We start from the raw sequence: 16,680 nt of genomic DNA on the forward strand, positions 1-16,680 counted from the left end.
AGCACTTTACAACTAGCAGCTTGGATATGTATTTGCTTCTAGTTCAGCTCCAGAGGAGCTCCCAGTGCTTGTAAATAAATCAGTGTTCTCCTTCCTCTGAAAGCAGGGGAAGAAGCACTACCGCCCTGCTCAGCAGATCCTTGGGGAGGAAAACCTGAAATCCAGAGCTGGAGTTGGTTCTGTTTACACAAAATAAAGCCCTGTGCCTGCAAAGATGAAGCACTTCAAGGTCTTGTTTGTTACCGTGAGCCTCTTACTATGAAAAATAGGACTTTGTGAAGGTCCGAGGCGTTTCTTTTACTTGGTGAAAGACATTTGCATCACTTGAAGTGCAGTGTATTCTCAATGGCAATGTAGTTCCTATCCAAAAACACACCATGCCCTACATTTTGTCGTCAGCGTGGTTAATCATTTATACAGCCTGTAAACGTACACAGTATTCACCGAAAAAGAAGGCCCCGACATGCAGTGTAGTACAGAGAAGGCATACAAGGACAAAGGAAGAAAGGATGCTCAGTATAGACAGATAGGGCTGGAAATGGTGAGAAATGAAGGACCAGGAGGAGAAACTGGAAGGGGGTGAAGGGGATTACAGAAATAAGCAAGAAATCAGGACCAGAGCGTGAATGGGGCAAAACACTAAAACATGAAAGGTGAAGAACGGGGCCTTGAAACAAATACAGGGAAAGCCAAGATGCCACTAAAGAGATTCCAAAAAAGGGACAGAATCAGAATGGCAGGCAAGGACAATTCTGAACAATTTAAATGGTCAAATGAAAGCTGCTGAAAGAACAAGAGGGCTATCACAGTGTATGGGAAGGCTTTTAGCAGAACGACTGTAATGAATACGAAAATGGGAGTATCCTTCTAGAAAGAATGACAAAAATAGTTTAAAAAAGAGGAAAGCCAGGGTGTGTGGGGAGAGAGCAGCCTCAGCATTTTGTGTGCTGTTGGACTATTCCCTCTGCTGCATTGCCTCCAAGAAACATGCTAACCAATAACGGCTTAGAGCTCATGCATTAATATTTCTTCTATATTTAGAGCTTCCACTTCTCCAACCTTTGCATGCCCCTTATCTAAAATTATGATCTCCATAGGAAGAGATAATATTAACCTGAGCATGTGTGCAGGGCTTGTTACTTATGTTCTATCAGATCAGAAATAATACATAAAAGAACTAATGTGCTGCAGCAGAAAGTACAAGAATTGACCCATCTGTTATGCAACACCGCCAGAAACATTTTATAGATACACATTAAAATTCAGGCTCTTGTTTGTGACCAACTCTCTGCTAGGTTTCATGTTGCTTGCCAAAGGGACTGAACGGGGCATGGCCTTGACTCACGCTCCTGTGCTGAAGTCCCAGACTTGCCAGCCTCAGATACACACTCCCAACAAAGACAATCTGTCAGCGGCCTTTTGACATTCAAATTTTCCCTCTTGTATTGTTCCAATTTCCTAGGCATCTGGGCATATTTGTACTAAACCACACTCGTATCGAAGGAAAGCATGTCAAGCAACTTCATATCATTTGGGCTGGGAATTGGCTTGCTGGCTTGACCGTCCTTCCCTTCTGCCTTGTTAGCAGCATTATGAAGGACACCCTACTTGAGCAACTCCTTCTCCCCGCTCAGAAGTGGGGTGAGTCATCCCTCACAAACTCTACTGTAGCTCTTGGAGCAATCAGCCTGCACTTGCACTGCTCACACACATCGATTTCCTGAACTTCTTGCCTCTTTCTGTGCCTGACTGTTAGCAGGCGGTTTCTTCAGCTCCGCTGATCCTGGTAAAAGTGCACTCTGTTCTACCCTGCAATTTTCCATCGTGATATTTTTATAACCTACTGTAATTAAACTCTGCTTGATAGACTCTCTCCATACAGCTTTGTATAAGAAAACACAGTTGTGTCATTTCTTCTCACAACACAGATCAACTTGGTGGAATCTTTCTCCTGTGCACATCACTGCCTCACCAGGACACTGGTTGTGCTGCTGTATCAGCTAAGAAGTGCAGACCTTGACTTTGCCATGTTTATGTTGTTCTGTCCTACTGACGGCTATCTCTGGCAACCTGAACAAAAGCAAGTTTTGTTTTTCGAACAAGAACAAAACTTTCCTTTTTTTGAGAAAAAGTTTCCTTTTCAACAATACGCCTCCCAAAGACCAATACAAGGAAGACAGACCTTACGAATAAGTTGGAAAAACTTTTTCTGGAAGCCAGGAACCTGACAGCCATCAGGGCAATGGCAGGGAAGCAGCGTGGATTGAGCAGCAGGGGCAGCGTATAGGGCAAGAAGCTCTGAAAAATCATAGGACGTATAAACTCAGAAATGGCACATAGATGGAAACTGGAGAAAGTGGGAAGGTTTAGCACAAGGTTCACAGAAGTATACGTGCAATCTGCCAAACTTATCTTGCTGTTGGGAATTCAATTTCTTTATGTCTAACCTATCCAAGTGAAGAGTAAGAGAAATAGGAAGGCTGTGGGCATTTTAGAAGGTTATCTTTAGTCCAGCTGGGTTTAGGATAGCTTACTTGCATGGGTTGCTCTACAATCAAAAGGCAGTTGTTCTTCCCATGGATGATTCCTCTGGTTGCCTGCCTGCACACAGCCCTCACTACAGGGAGCCCATGTGATTAATGTTTCACCTGCCCTGCAGATTCTCCCAGCCATGACAATGGCAGTGCTGACAAGTGGAAAAGATCCAGTTGTAGGCTCTTTAAACTCCTGGAAAATAGGAGACAAAATGTAGTGGCATTTGAACAGTACAAGCCATCAGCCACTTGAATCACTATTCCTAAGAATGCAGCAGATTCTCCATATCTTTAAATGGTGACCAGCATTTTTTTGTAAGATAAAGAGTAGCTCAACAAGAAAGTAAAGGCTTAAATCAGAAATCAATAGGTGGAATTTTCCGATTCGTGTTATGCAGGTCAGATGATCACAGTAGTCCTTATTGACCTTGTAATCTATATTTTAATTAACGTACCCTTCTGATTATAAGATATCAAGAAGCATTACAGCTAAAAATCCTCTGCTTGGGTTTCTCCTCCCAGAATGGACTTTCAACAATCGTTACACATTTTTCTTTGATTTTCATAATTTAACATTAAAAATATGAGCTATTTCCAAAGCACTTGAGGTTTTGTTTGTTTAATGAAGAGTTGAGCAATTTCAAAGGTGTTCTTACAATTCAAATATTAGTTGGTTGCATGCTGACAAGTTCCTTTGCTATCTGATCGTCCCTCAGCAATGGTCTCTAGGTTTGAATCTTTCTGGTATTGAAAGCAACCCAGCTGATTTTATAGACAAGTCTCTTCCCAGTTTTTATGCAAATATGTGAAATGTTTATAACTACTTTTGCCTTCAGCTTTGCGTGTTAATTTCCATAGCAAAATCAGAGCATGGCCGTGTGGAGGTAGAGAGATGAGGTTCTCTGCCCACAGCACTGCAGGGTGAGACGTACCTCTGCTTCTGCACTATTGCTTATGCCTGAGAAATGCTGCTCTGGCCACTTTCACCAGCAGTCTGCACTCCTGGACAGGACATCTATCTTCATTTATGACAAAAATTAGTAAAAATCAATCTTTTTAAATAATTGCTTTGTACAAGTTTAAATGTACTGTCTGAAAGAGAGAAAAAAAAGAAAAGAAGGAAAAGAAGGAAAAGAAGGAAAAGAAGGAAGGAAGGAAGGAAGGAAGGAAGGAAGGAAGGAAGGAAGGAAGGAAGGAAGGAAGGAAAAAGAAAAAGAAAAAGAAAAAGAAAAAGAAAAAGAAAAAGAAAAAGAAAAAGAAAAAGAAAAAGAAAAAGAAAAAGAAAAAGAAAGAAAGAAAGAAAGAAAGAAAGAAAGAAAGAAAGAAAGAAAGAAAGAAAGAAAGAAAGAAAGAAAGAAAGAAAGAAAGAAAGAAAGAAAGAAAGAAAGAAAGAAAGAAAGAAAGAAAGAAAGAAAGAAAGAAAGAAAGAAAGAAAGAGTAATTAAAACAGACTTCTTGCAATACCTCAGAGTCAGGCAATTATAAGGCACTTTTAATGAGTAACTTAGGTAACTAAATAAGTCAAAATGCAAGGAATGCTATTGATGAGTTACTGCTTCATGGCTCTGTGCACTTCGGTCTCTGACTCTGGGCTGCTCTGGCTGCAACTTGAGGGCCATCTCCCCCCAGCAGGTCCAGCTTTGGCTGGAGAATGGTTAAGGAGGATTTTCTGCATAAGCTCGGGCTGCAACTCATATTCAAGTGTGTTTAATACTGACTTGTCTAAAGTATGTTGGGTAATTGCTGCTGAAATTCAATGTGTGCTGTATCTCATCTAGGATGTGCAATTTACTGGCTATATTCTAGTAAAATAACTTTATGGCTTTCTGTCACAATAAATAACAGTTTATAGCATAAGGGAATTAATATTTACTTTGAAAGCTACATAGACTATTCAAATAAAGTTGCTATATATAGAACAATCTCAACCACTGCTGGATTTTTAAATGCTTTGAATTGACATGAGAACTCACGTAAGTATTAAATTCCAGTGCCCTACAGCTATTAATAAAACTTTAGTTTTCAGATTTGCAATCAAAACTTTTCCATACATTGTATGCCGCTACAGTAGATCAAAAAATTCAAAAGCGTGGAAAAAGAGATATTGAAGGGCCTCTGTGTGCCCCAGGGATGGAAATGGAAGGATCACGGGGACACAAACTTCAGTCAACATTCTCAAGAAAGTTCATGATTTAACACAAAAATGGTTGTAATTAGGAATGTGTTCTTTGTTACTCTAACGAGGAGAGATTGGAAAGACACTGAAATCTAAAAGCAGAACAGCAGGCCTGCAGTGCTCCTGTGGCTGTGGGCAGGATGGAGCCCCACGCATCCTGGAGAAAGTTCAGTTATGGCTGATACCATTCATTTGTTTTCCAAAGGGGTCTGCGACTCCTTGCCTTATAGCCTACAAAAAGCTGAACAAAGCAGAACCGTTGTTAAAATTAAGCCTAATGAGCACTGGGCAAAGTCTTCTGTCTGAGAGGACGTGTAGGAAGGGACGTGATGCAGGGCAGGAGAGGAGGATGTATTTCATCTTTTTAAGCTAAGGAGCTTGTTTCTACTTCGAGGAAATAAACTAAAATAAATGGCTGTGGCCGTGACGGGTAGCATTACATACTGCTGGGAAAACTGTCCCCTAGGATCACAATGAGCCTGGCTGTCAAAAGGGCACGGAAAGGGCAAAGCACTTGCTTACATCATGCACACAAAAGAGTCAGAGCAGTAGAATGGCAGCCAGCACAGCCAAATCACAGCATTGTGTAACAACCTTCCCGTGCTTACGTATACATCTGTTCTTTCTTTCTTTCTCATTTCTTCAGAATTTGTTTATGGCAATAGGCACATAAAAACTGCAGGCAAAGTGTAACCATAAACAGAAACACCCACGCGGCATTATAAAATATACTTAGGTCAGACAGAAGACATAATCTTCAGAACATTTATAGTACTCTAAAATGTTGCAGTCCTTAGCAGCACGGGGCCTTTTTATGGGAAAACGCACCGTATTTGCTGCAGTGAGGGGCAAGAACAGCTACATGGAGGGGCACCGCTGTCCTCAGCCAGTGAAAGGTTCTGTTCTCACACATCAGCACTGCCCCCCACCCCCAAGTGCTTAACAGAAACGGTTAGGTAAACAATTGGGTTTTTTGTTCATGAAAGGTCCCACACAACACAGCCAGGAGTTGAAGCCTCTGAATTGGGACAGGTCTACCTTGCACGCAGCCAATCTCATCTTGATGCAGAAAGGAGAGTAAAAACCTGAAGCATCACCAGAGTGCCCATGTCCGGTATGATATGGTGGGCATGCTGTTCCTTACTGTGCCATAGTGAGCATTAGGTTGGTAGGAACACCAGAAGCCCCAGAGGGGACGCGAAGCCCCATCAACCGCCAGCAGACCCCAAAGGCAGCCGGCACTGCGCTGAGACCCAGCCGCTCTCCCGGCAGGCAGCAGTGCCTCCCCAGTGTCTGAAGATGCAGCAGAATCCCAACCCCTTCCACGGCTCTGCAGCCCCCGGCGGCCCCGGGGCTCCGCTGTGGCAGGGATGCTGCCCACAGGCTGCTGTTCATCCTCAGCAGCCACGCGATGGCAGCAGAAATATGAAAACACGGAGATGAATGAATACATTATCATACAATTATAAGGGAAGGATATTCTGCACAAATGAGGCAGTTGCTAAACGCAACCTAATGTCCGTGGCATTTTTAAGACAAGCAGAGAGTAGAATTTTTTTTTCCCCAAATGCAGTAATTTACATTTCCTACATTACCTTAATTGCTGGCAGGATCACTTGTGCTTTTTTGTTGTAGAACAGATATTTGGTTCACGGGCAGCTGCCTGTACCATGCTCTCAGATGCTGCATATTTGTGACTGGAAAACATCACCGACCTCAGCCCTGTCTGCCCCTCACACCACCGACCCTTATTGCAGCCATGTTGCAGCAGGGGCTAATATTTCATTAGGGCTGTTTTAGTTTAAGATGCCTGCTTGCTTTTTCTTTTTTTCTTTTTTTTTTTAATGCTTTTGCAACCAGGCTATTTTCTGAGAGCTGGTCCAAGCTCTTCCTATTTTGCAAACAGTTGGCCACTGAAGTGAGACCACATACAAAAATCTGACAAAGCATCCAGCTGAACAGATCAGCATCACTCTGACCGTCTGCTGCTCACAGACGCGCTGCATCCAGCAGCACTGAAAGCTTCCCACCTCCACCACAGGGGATTTCAGCTCTGCAGCCTTCATGCACGCAGCTTTGCCATTAAGAACAGGTATACACAATTGCAGAGGACCGTGAGCACACATCAGAACACACGGAAGAGGTAACAGCGTGTCCCAAGGAACAACCAGGACCATAAGTGTCATTCTGATCTGGCTTTAAAAATGGGAACAGGCCAATATAACTCCATTTCTCTTCGTTCAGTTCCATTTCTTACAAGAGGGTGTTAGTTTGCAGGCAATGCAAACTGTGGCTAATTCACATCTCTTGTCGGCAAAAAATAAATACTGTCCTACCAAGTGGTGGCCAGTAAGAAGTGCACACAGAGAGACAAAGCCAAATTGAAATCCTGTTCTGTCCGCTTCTCCACTGTTAACTGTGTTCAGTGTCCCCTGTTACACAACAGGAATTGTCTTCTGGATAAGGGCGCCTCCCTGCACACACACTGACCAGCACAGAAACCCGATGTGTGGCAGGGAGATGGTAGGGATGAGGCAACACCAGGTGGCATCTGGAACTTCCATCACAGAATCATTGAACTTTCCTGTGCTCTGGACTATTTTTGCTTTCTTTCCTTTTTTTTAAGCGAATACTGAGTCATAACCAATCCCACACCAGTTATACCAACACTACCTACCAACAAGTAACTTGATTTCAAACATATTGGTTTTAAACTTTCATTCCCTCTGTTTATGGCTCCTGTATCCTTGGGTTCTTTTCTGCTGTACAAAGACAATACCGGATTTTGTTTAGGACCTCCAGAGCCTCCCGACCTCTGAACGTGACTCACATCTTCCTGCTTCCCCTCCCCGTGTACACTTTTGTCTTCTGAACACGAACTCAGGAAATGAAAATGTTTAATGCATCTCTGATGCATACAAAATTAGCAGCAACACAGCAAATGTGATTTGATTTCCTTTCTAACGCACCACAAAATAAATAAATAAAAATAAACACATTAAAAAGCCAGAAGTGTAACAGAACAACACAGGAGTTCCTCCTTTCCAGGGGAAGTTCTTATCTCCGTCACAGCCAACAGTGCAATTACAAGATTACAAGACACACACTGCTTCATCATCTGGATCCTCTGTGCAATCAAACGGATCCCTGCAGAAAAAAGTGAACCTCTTCATCTCACGTGGAAGCGCAGCGTTGCCCTTCGCAGCAGCTTTGCTTCAGTGCTACAGAAACTGGTGCCTACTGCAATCTCCTGCAAGGTCACTGCAGGCGCAAAAACACCAAACCAACCCACGCCGAGTCCTTCTGAGTGCCTGTAGGGACACCCATGGAAACTAAGGGTGGTCCAAAAAAGTAAACGCAGAACACTGTCTCTGACCCCCAAATACTCATTTTCATTTTGCTTTAAAGTTCCTCATCTAAACTGCAGCCATCGGGATAAAGTTCAGAGCAATAAACCTCAGCGTTCCTCTCCAGCCCCCAGCATGTTAAATAGAGCATAGATCCAACAATCCAATCTCCATATATTTTATTCTCAAAATATTTCATTTCTGCCCACCAATCTTTAGATCTCCTATTGGATTTTGCTTTCATAAATGGATTTTTCCACAGAGCTGGCAGAAAATATATTTAATTTCAAATTTCTCTAAATGGAAAAAGTCAATATAAATGTCAACGTGCATTTGTGCTGCAGGCTTCGGGTGACACCAACCTCACGTCTCAGGGCAGGGCAGGAGGGGCTGTTTGCTCGTTCCCTATCTGTGCACTTGCTCTAATGTTTTATTTAAGAAGGACCGCTGAAAGAGGGGAGAACTCTTTGATCTACCATCTTTCTTACCATTTACAGCATCGTGATGTAGCTGTAGTATCAATTACTCAAACCATTTCAATCTGTCCCGACGCTAATGTCATTAGTCCACAGAGATTCTTTTGGAACAATTTACATAGAAACCGCCTTTACATGCGAAATGAAAAATGCTCAGACCTCAGTGAATGAATTTGAATTGCAATCCTACGGCACGTGGCTCAGCTTTATTCCCATTAGTTACTAAACAGGAAAAAAGGGGTGATGCAGTCCATTGCAAAAGCACTGCCTGCATGGCTACTGCAGAGCTGCCCCGTGCAGCAGTCACCACTCCTCATGCCCCACGGCCCTCCATTGCTCCTGGCAGCCCAAACTGCAGGATAAGCTACAGCAGCAAAAGGTTGGGTGGTTACGGGGTCAAAGCTGCCCAAAACACAGCAAGTGCTGCAAAATGATGCCAGAACCCACCAACGTTTGCTATGAATTGATGCTACTGTAAGTGCACGCATTGGGAACCCAGTACAGAACGTGAGTGATTGATACGTGTGACCTCTTTGGAAGAGGTTCCTGGGTGACTCACTGCAGATCCAATGATGACCCATACGCCCTTCAGACATGAGGAGCCAACCCCTCACTCCAGCACTGCCCAGCTGCTCTGCAGGAGCTCCGCGTGGGTCGGAGCCGGGCCTTACGGTCATCAGGGACATCAGAGCTGTGGGACACAAACCGTAAGTGGGGAGACACTCCTATGCTCTGTGCCTCCAATGAATTGCAGGAGATGAAGGGGGATTCTGGTTAGAAATCATATGGCAGAAGTTAAATATTTCCAGCGACCTAAGGAAAAAAAATCCTTAATAGCGATGATAAAGAATAGATTTGTATAGGAACTGTCACTACTCCCAAGCAATTTTTCTCCTTTCATTTCAGGGCTGTGCTTTTTTGTGTTAATGTATGCACATATGTGTGTAATATTTTCAGAAAGCCTTTCACATTAAACTCTAATTTCTTCTCCAAAGCCATTCCGCGGTATTTTTCTGGAATGCATTAAGCAGCCTGACTGAACAATGTAATCCTAATTAGTTTGCAAACTACGCAGCTCACCTCTGAGGGGGAGTAAAGCCCATGTAAATTAAAGCGAATTGGATCAGGCTGTCCTAGGAATAGTTTACAAGATTAGTGCTGCTGAGCGTGTGATCTCAGAAGTTGCTTGTTGCTTTCGCCCTCCAGTAATAACTTACACGTACATTTCACTGATGGGGAATTGAAAGGTAAAAACATCTTTGGTTTAATATTCCGCGATGGGTTGTTTGCATAATGCAGGAGAGCCCACTTGGTCACCTCCTAAAAGGAGAAGTCGCCGCTGTGCATTTGCAGCTCAGCGCTGCGCGAATCGCGGCGTTATCGCACCGCGCGCCAGGCCGGGCTCACGGCGAGCTGAAGGAGCCTCTGTCAAGTCCTGACAGTGATATTCCAGGGTTTCTGTAGTAATTGAATAATCTAAAACTTCCATTTGTGTCCTTGTGGACTAATCTGTAACAGTGTTAAGGGACTGTTATGATAATAATTAAATACAAGTCCTGCATACAAAATTGGTATTCTGCATCTCCATCCTCACAAGGGAGTTTCTCTCTTAATAAGACTTAGATCAAGTTTTACCTTTTTTTTTTTTTTTTTAAGAAATTCATAAAGATTGTCCCATTGTACTGAGATAACACACATCTATACGTTAGAGAACAAGACATTTCAAACCTACAAGCTTAACGCGCTCATCTTGTTCACTGATCGCTCCAATCTTAAATCAGTGGTGCCAGACTAAATCAAAACTGATGAACCCGCCTCGCTAACGAACTGGGGCTGCAGAGGGGGGTCCTCACTGTCCAGCAGACAGCACTGCTCCTCTTCCACACAAGTATGGAGATGAGAGGCAGCGCACAAAGCGGTGCTGCTGCTGCCACCACTGGATTTTGGTAGGGCAGCAGGTTCATGGCAGCAATTTGGCACAACCACATCCCAGGCAGTGCTGCTCATGCTCAGAGCGGCTCAGCAGGTCAGAGCTCTGCCTGAAATTTAGCACAGCCATTTGCTCTAACTTCTCTTCAGGCAATGGGATTTGGAAAGAACAAACGTGTTTTCAATATAGGATAAAGAGCAAGAGCATCTGTGCCAGCCTTTCAAAACATGGCGATATTTCCCACAAAAATGCAACCAAGCATTAATTGCAGGAGCAACCAATTTGTGTGGATGTGAAATTGATGGACACCTGGAAAGACGCGTGGAAAAAGGAGCAGCAAATGCACCAAGAGCCCCGCAGCCCAACCACAACCCATAGCAGCACCAGGCTGCAACTACTTGACAGCTATTTCAACTTACTCCTTATTTATTAGTTAAAATTTTTAATTATGTGAATTGATTAGGAACATATCACCAGGGATCCTAATTAATTAGAATTTTAAAAAGGATCACGGACTGGAGATTTTTAATAGATTCCACAAAGAATTGCACAAAGATGTATATTAAGGGAAAGGCCAAATTAACTTCTTTCTGGTTTATCAAGCATTTTCTAAGAGGATTGTGCACCAGATTAACCAAGTAATATCCGAACCCCTTACTCATAGTGATGCTAAGTGAGGCAGCAGCTTAAGCATTTCAGGCAGTTATCACTTAGCATCTGCTTGATTAATTAGTTTATTCCCCTTCCTAGATTTTCTAGTTTTTCTTTATTGTTCACGCTCACCAAATCCCTCTGCATGTTATGGATGAACACAAAGATCCCAAAGTGCAACTGCTTCCATTTTTTTTCCTTACCCAAATCTGGGACAGATGCAGAAGCCATTCCCTGTATCGAACTCAGAAAGCCATTAGTGGTAAAATCCACTCACACAAAGAACGTTTCAGAATTGGCTGGTCAGTGCTCATAGGGGCCAACGTGTTTTTCCTTTTTACCTAGCAACTGCCGTTCCCAAAACTTGATTTGGACACGATCTGTGTTCTTGGCTGTCTTTGTATTTTTCCATCAGTACGGCCATGATACCTATTTATCTTCTGGCTGCAAGAACAGCGAACGCGATCTGGCAGTGCCACAAGGCAGACAGTTATTTCATGCCCTGTTAAACTCTAATGTGGTTAACAACAATATCATTCCAACTTTTAAAAGGGTCTTTTTTTATTATTTTAAATCTGTTGCCTGCATCCAAGTAAAGAACATCACTCCCAGTTAGGATGGGATCAGAAACATAACAACGTACTCTATCCATGAAGCAGCAGTGCAGGGTGCCCTGAGCCAGTAATTAAAAAGGTTAAAATACATCATTCTTTCCAAGTAACATTTTGGGGTCAAGAAAATTAACTTTTTCTACATGGTTCAGAACTCAGATCTGTAGCAATTATTAGATGCAACACTGTCAGCAAAATGAGCAAGCAGGTAGCAACAAGACCTAAGAGTGGGCTGGAGAGGAAAGCACTGCGGTGCAGCAGAGTGGAGCGAACCTGAGCTCATCCTGCAGGGAAACCTGTCCTACAGCCTTCAGAAAACACTGGAATGGTGCACCAGACCCAGACTGTTACTTATTAGCACTCATTTTTGCCTGTTTCAGCTGGAATTAAGTCAGCAAAGCTGAAAGACAAGCGAATGGGACGTACTCAAAGTACAGGAGACATTTCCACAATGGATCCAGCTCTCCTAGCTCCAAACGTATGCTGGAGTTAACTTTCTGACTGGGACCTGAATCTCTCTTTGGTTGTTCAGGTGGGTTTATTTTCTCCTGACATCAACCACTGCTACCTGAATCATCGCTTCCTTTGCGTGTTCTGATGCCCTGAGGGAGAAAACGCCCATTTCTTTTCAACGCTTAAATGATCAATCTGGATTCTGATACTCCCTTTTTGCTACCTAATGCATAGAATTATGTAGAAACTGTGTTCCACCAGTTTGGGGGCCCGATGAAAATCCCATTAATTGTCCACAGCATTGATGCAGGAACCAGATCCGTGCTTTTACCTGCTGGGAGACCCCTGGCACTGCAGCACAGAGTGAGTCCCGCATTTATCACAACAAGGAGGCCCGGGTTCTGCCTATTAGGCTTCACATTAAGAAGTCTGAAAGACAGCTTGGATTAGAGGGCACAGGTATCTCCTTGGAGGCTAAATATAAAGTACTAAGGGGCTCTTAAAGTGGAGAAAGACATAAGAATGAGTGGCTGAACTCAGACACATTCAAATCAGAAGGAAATCACTATGACCCTTATTTTCTTAAGTGGTGAAAGTGATTGACCACTGAAAGAAACTTCAAATTGGTGCATTCTCTGACCCTTTGTACATTCCATTAAAGGTGTGTTACCTTCTAGAAGCAGCAAAATAGGAATTACTGCACTCAGAGTAGAAGTATTTTACTTCAATGCAGTAGGTGCAGACATACAAGAAGTCAGGTACTAATGGCTGATCACCCTATTTAGAAAAAAAAAAAGCCATCAGGAAGTGTTCACTGAAGAATGCATATGTGTGGTTGTCAAAAGTTGCTGTCCTATAGCTGAAGTTTGCGGCGCAGGTTTTGGTATTCTGCACTGTTAAAGTTCATGGAACTTAATTAAATCCCGTTCTGCAAACACTAACCAAAAACAAACTACAATTTCTATTATGCTGACTTTTTTTTTGGCTTGTCATAATAAAACATTGTTATTGGATGTAAAAATTATGGAACAAAGTTATGTCTCCCTGGTGTAATATAATGCAATCCATTTAATACTATTTTAAAACCAAAAACCTCATTAAAACAGACAGAATGTAAGAATGACAAATTGCCTAGAAGGGAGCGTGAGCACGGAACGCATTCCATGCACCCAACTGCTGGGAGCAGCGCATGCTGAACGCAGCTCCGCGGATGTTTCTTTACAAGGAGAGTGGTTAGGCCCTGGAACGGGCTGCCCAGGGAGGTTGTGGATGCCCTGTCCTTGGACGTGTTCAAGGCCAGGTTGGACGGGGTCCTGGGCAACCTGATCTGAATGTGTATGTTTGGTGGCCCTGCTAGGCAGGGGGGCTGGAACTACATGATCCTTGAGGTCCCTTCCAACCCGGGTGATTCTGTGTGATTCTGTGTGATTCTGTGTGATGTGACACGAGCACAAGGCCCCGTGCAGCTGCTGCTCCCACCCCAGGGTGGGCAGAACCTCGCTGGCCCTTCAGCAGCACCAATTCCTCGCAACGCCACAAACTGTTCTGTGCTGTGCCTGCACAAACGGGTGCAGCCTCAGATCCATAGTGGTGCTCACAGTCTATTAACTACAAAAATCAATACAGCTTATACAAATATATACCCTTACAGCTTCACTATTCATTTGCTGAAATCAGAGCATTTCTGGGTAACACAGCTACACCGTGCTGCCGAACATTTCCTCATCCTTTTGGCCCAAAGGTCGGCATTAACGCAGAGAACAGTCTTGTTGTCTTAAGAACCAACTTTGCATCAGGACTCCAACCACCAGAACACGCAATTCCCATTTAATACAGTAAAAAAATTAAAAACCCTCATTTTTTTAATCCACATCTGCGCATCAGAAGTGATTGATGCGATCCAACAGCTCATTTCTCACACACAGATTGTAAGAGAATGGTTATGTCAAACGGTGACATATTTTAGAACAAACAGGCTCGTTCCAGAAACACCGCGTCAGGTGAAATGATCCGTCTGATTTTTTTTGAGTTGCTAAGGAACATCAGTAGAGCAACAGTCTCTTTCAAAACATTCTCTCAAGCAGAGTCTGATTCTGGTCTAAATTCAATAGAAAATCTATTTCTGCACATTCTAAGAGCAACTCTTAATGAGCATATGCAAAACGATGACAATTACTGTGAAAATTACCTGTTTGGTGAGAATTAATCACAAACACACAGCTTCCACGTGAAAAAAAAAGGGAGAATACTTGCAAAGTTCTCCTACCTCCACTCCTTGGACTTTCAGCTTCATGTGATCCTCTCGGGTGGTTTTCCCATCTTTCCTTTTTTTCCAGCAATACCCATCTTTCCTGTACTTCACCTTCTTCCTATTATACAGGATCATAGAACCATTCTGCGGTCTGCAAACCAGAAACAAAGAATGAGATAAAGCAAAAAAACACTCCAAGAGAACTTATGAAACAGCGTGCTGCAGAGCGAGGAAAGTCTCTGTAGAAAAGCAATGTTCCATATTTGGCACCTCTTTCTTTTTCACCTTTCGCTGCTTTGAATCAGGTTAACTATGTTTTACAGCCTGCCAAGTTTTACTTTAGAGTCCGGCGTGTAACAAAGCGCCAATGGCTGGTGTAAAAAAGAAGGAAGAAATAAGAATGACGATGACTTTGCAAGGGCTGCTATTCTTGGGCTCAAATACAAACTGAAAATTAGAAGGAAAGAAAAGTGCAGAGATAAAAAGGCGTTATTCTGGGGGGGGGAGAAATCTCTGTTCTCAGTGCCTGTGCAGGGTCAGGTCACACCGGTGCCTCTCACACAGCACCAGGAGCTGAAAAGTGTCAGTTCATACATCACTTTCACTGTTTGCACTCAGATCGATGTCAGACGTGGGATAACTTTCTCTTTTTTGAGCAATGTGACTTCAGAGATGTATGAAAACATTTTCCTCTTAAGAAGCACACTGACACTTTAGGGTATCAGTAAAGAAACACGGACATCTGTCCAGCAGACAGGACTTAACGCCTTCTTGCTGCACTGCATTTCATAGAAGTGCTTTGCCATTTGCTAAGCCAACACACAAAAGGGGTATCTCTGCTGAAATATTAAAAAAATACACTAAAAAGACACCATGCATCACACGCAGACAGCAGCACTGTAGATGCTGCAGAAATTTACAGTGGTACATTAGTCACAGTAATTTTGTTTTAGAACACCAAGAACAGAAAGAAAAACAACATTAGCAGCAGCTGCAATAAACAACTTCCATAGGCAGTCCTTGGCTGGAGACACGCGATAAAGCACAGCTCCTGAACCCACAGACACACAGTGAGCAAACAGGGTCCTTCCTGGGAGAGGGAACCCTCTGTTACACTGCCTTCCCTCAGAGAAACAGCACAACAGTGCGTGACAGTGCGTCACAACAGACCTTTGTGTCCACGTACTGCACATTCCTATACATTTGTGCACTTATTTCCTCTTCCAGAACTGGGAGGAGAGGCACTTCTATTAAAAAGGTACGCTGCCCATACCAGCAAGAGGCTTTGGTGAGGGATGGTGGGACGCCCTTCCCGAGGAACACTTCTGCCTCGTGACCACAGCAGAACTGCAGGGAGTTCAGAAGGCAGTAATGATGGATGCTTTGTTTTGCTGCATCCTTGCCGCTGTGTCACAGAGCGGCTCCAGGACGTGTTTGGTTTCTCACTTGCATTCCTATTAGTTCACACGTGGAAGAAGCACCAAGTTTGGATGGGATGCATCCAGAGCCCAACAAACACTACGGGAACTCAGCTCACAAGAAAAGGTGTTTGTGATCACAGGGAAATCTTCATTCGTGGAACCCAAACAAAAACACAGTATTCCCCTCCCCAGACAATCTGCGTAGGATCACAGAATCATTTGAATTGGAAGGGACCCTGAAAGGTCACGTTGTCCCACTCCTGCAACGCACAGGACATCCACAGCTCCACCAGTGCTCAGAGCCCTGCAGCCTGACCTTGGCTACGCCCAGGGATGGGGCAGCACCACCTCTCTGGGCCCCCTGTGCTGGTGCCTCAGCACCTCATTGTAAAGAACTTCTTTATATCCAACCTAAATCTCCCCTCTTTTAGTTGGAAACCATTCCCACTTGGACTATCACAGCAGGGCCTGCTGAAGAGTCTGTCCCCTTCCTTCTTACTGTGTAACAACAGTTTGTGCATCCATGGCCACGTTTAGCAGTGGGAAGCAGAGGGTTTTGTGCCAGCTGATCCTCACAACGAAACGGTCAACCCAACGAATCCAGCCCAGTTATCTGTCTCAGGGAAGCAGCCCGTGAAATGGGTGGAAATAAATACATGAAATTAAAAAAAGTCCTTTAGATCACAGCCTGTATGGCATGGGTACCTCCATAAAGCTGAAATACAAGCCATCATCAGTACAGAAATAACAGATTTTTTCTTGCATATGCAAACATTTATAACCCTAACCCTACTATAACCTGCAACAGAACCTCAGGCGCTCCCCAGCAA

The 16,680-nt window shown here is 43.6% G+C and overlaps 1 protein-coding gene across 10 annotated transcripts in view; it reads right to left on the reverse strand.

Annotated features, from left to right (window-relative positions):
* Positions 1-16,680, reverse strand: part of CAMTA1 (calmodulin binding transcription activator 1) — a 224,694-nt gene that overhangs the window by 122,409 nt on the left and 85,605 nt on the right. For all 10 annotated transcript variants that reach the window (XR_007380850.1, XM_048967827.1, XM_048967829.1 and 7 more), the window contains one exon: positions 14,445-14,580. Coding sequence is in view for 9 of the 10 variants with exons in the window: in XM_048967827.1 (XP_048823784.1) it covers positions 14,445-14,580 (136 nt within the window). In the remaining variant the exon portion in view is untranslated. The remainder of the gene's footprint in view (positions 1-14,444; positions 14,581-16,680) is intronic.

This window comes from Lagopus muta, chromosome 21, assembly GCF_023343835.1.
Source record: "Lagopus muta isolate bLagMut1 chromosome 21, bLagMut1 primary, whole genome shotgun sequence".
Classification (NCBI taxonomy): Eukaryota; Metazoa; Chordata; class Aves; order Galliformes; family Phasianidae; genus Lagopus; species Lagopus muta.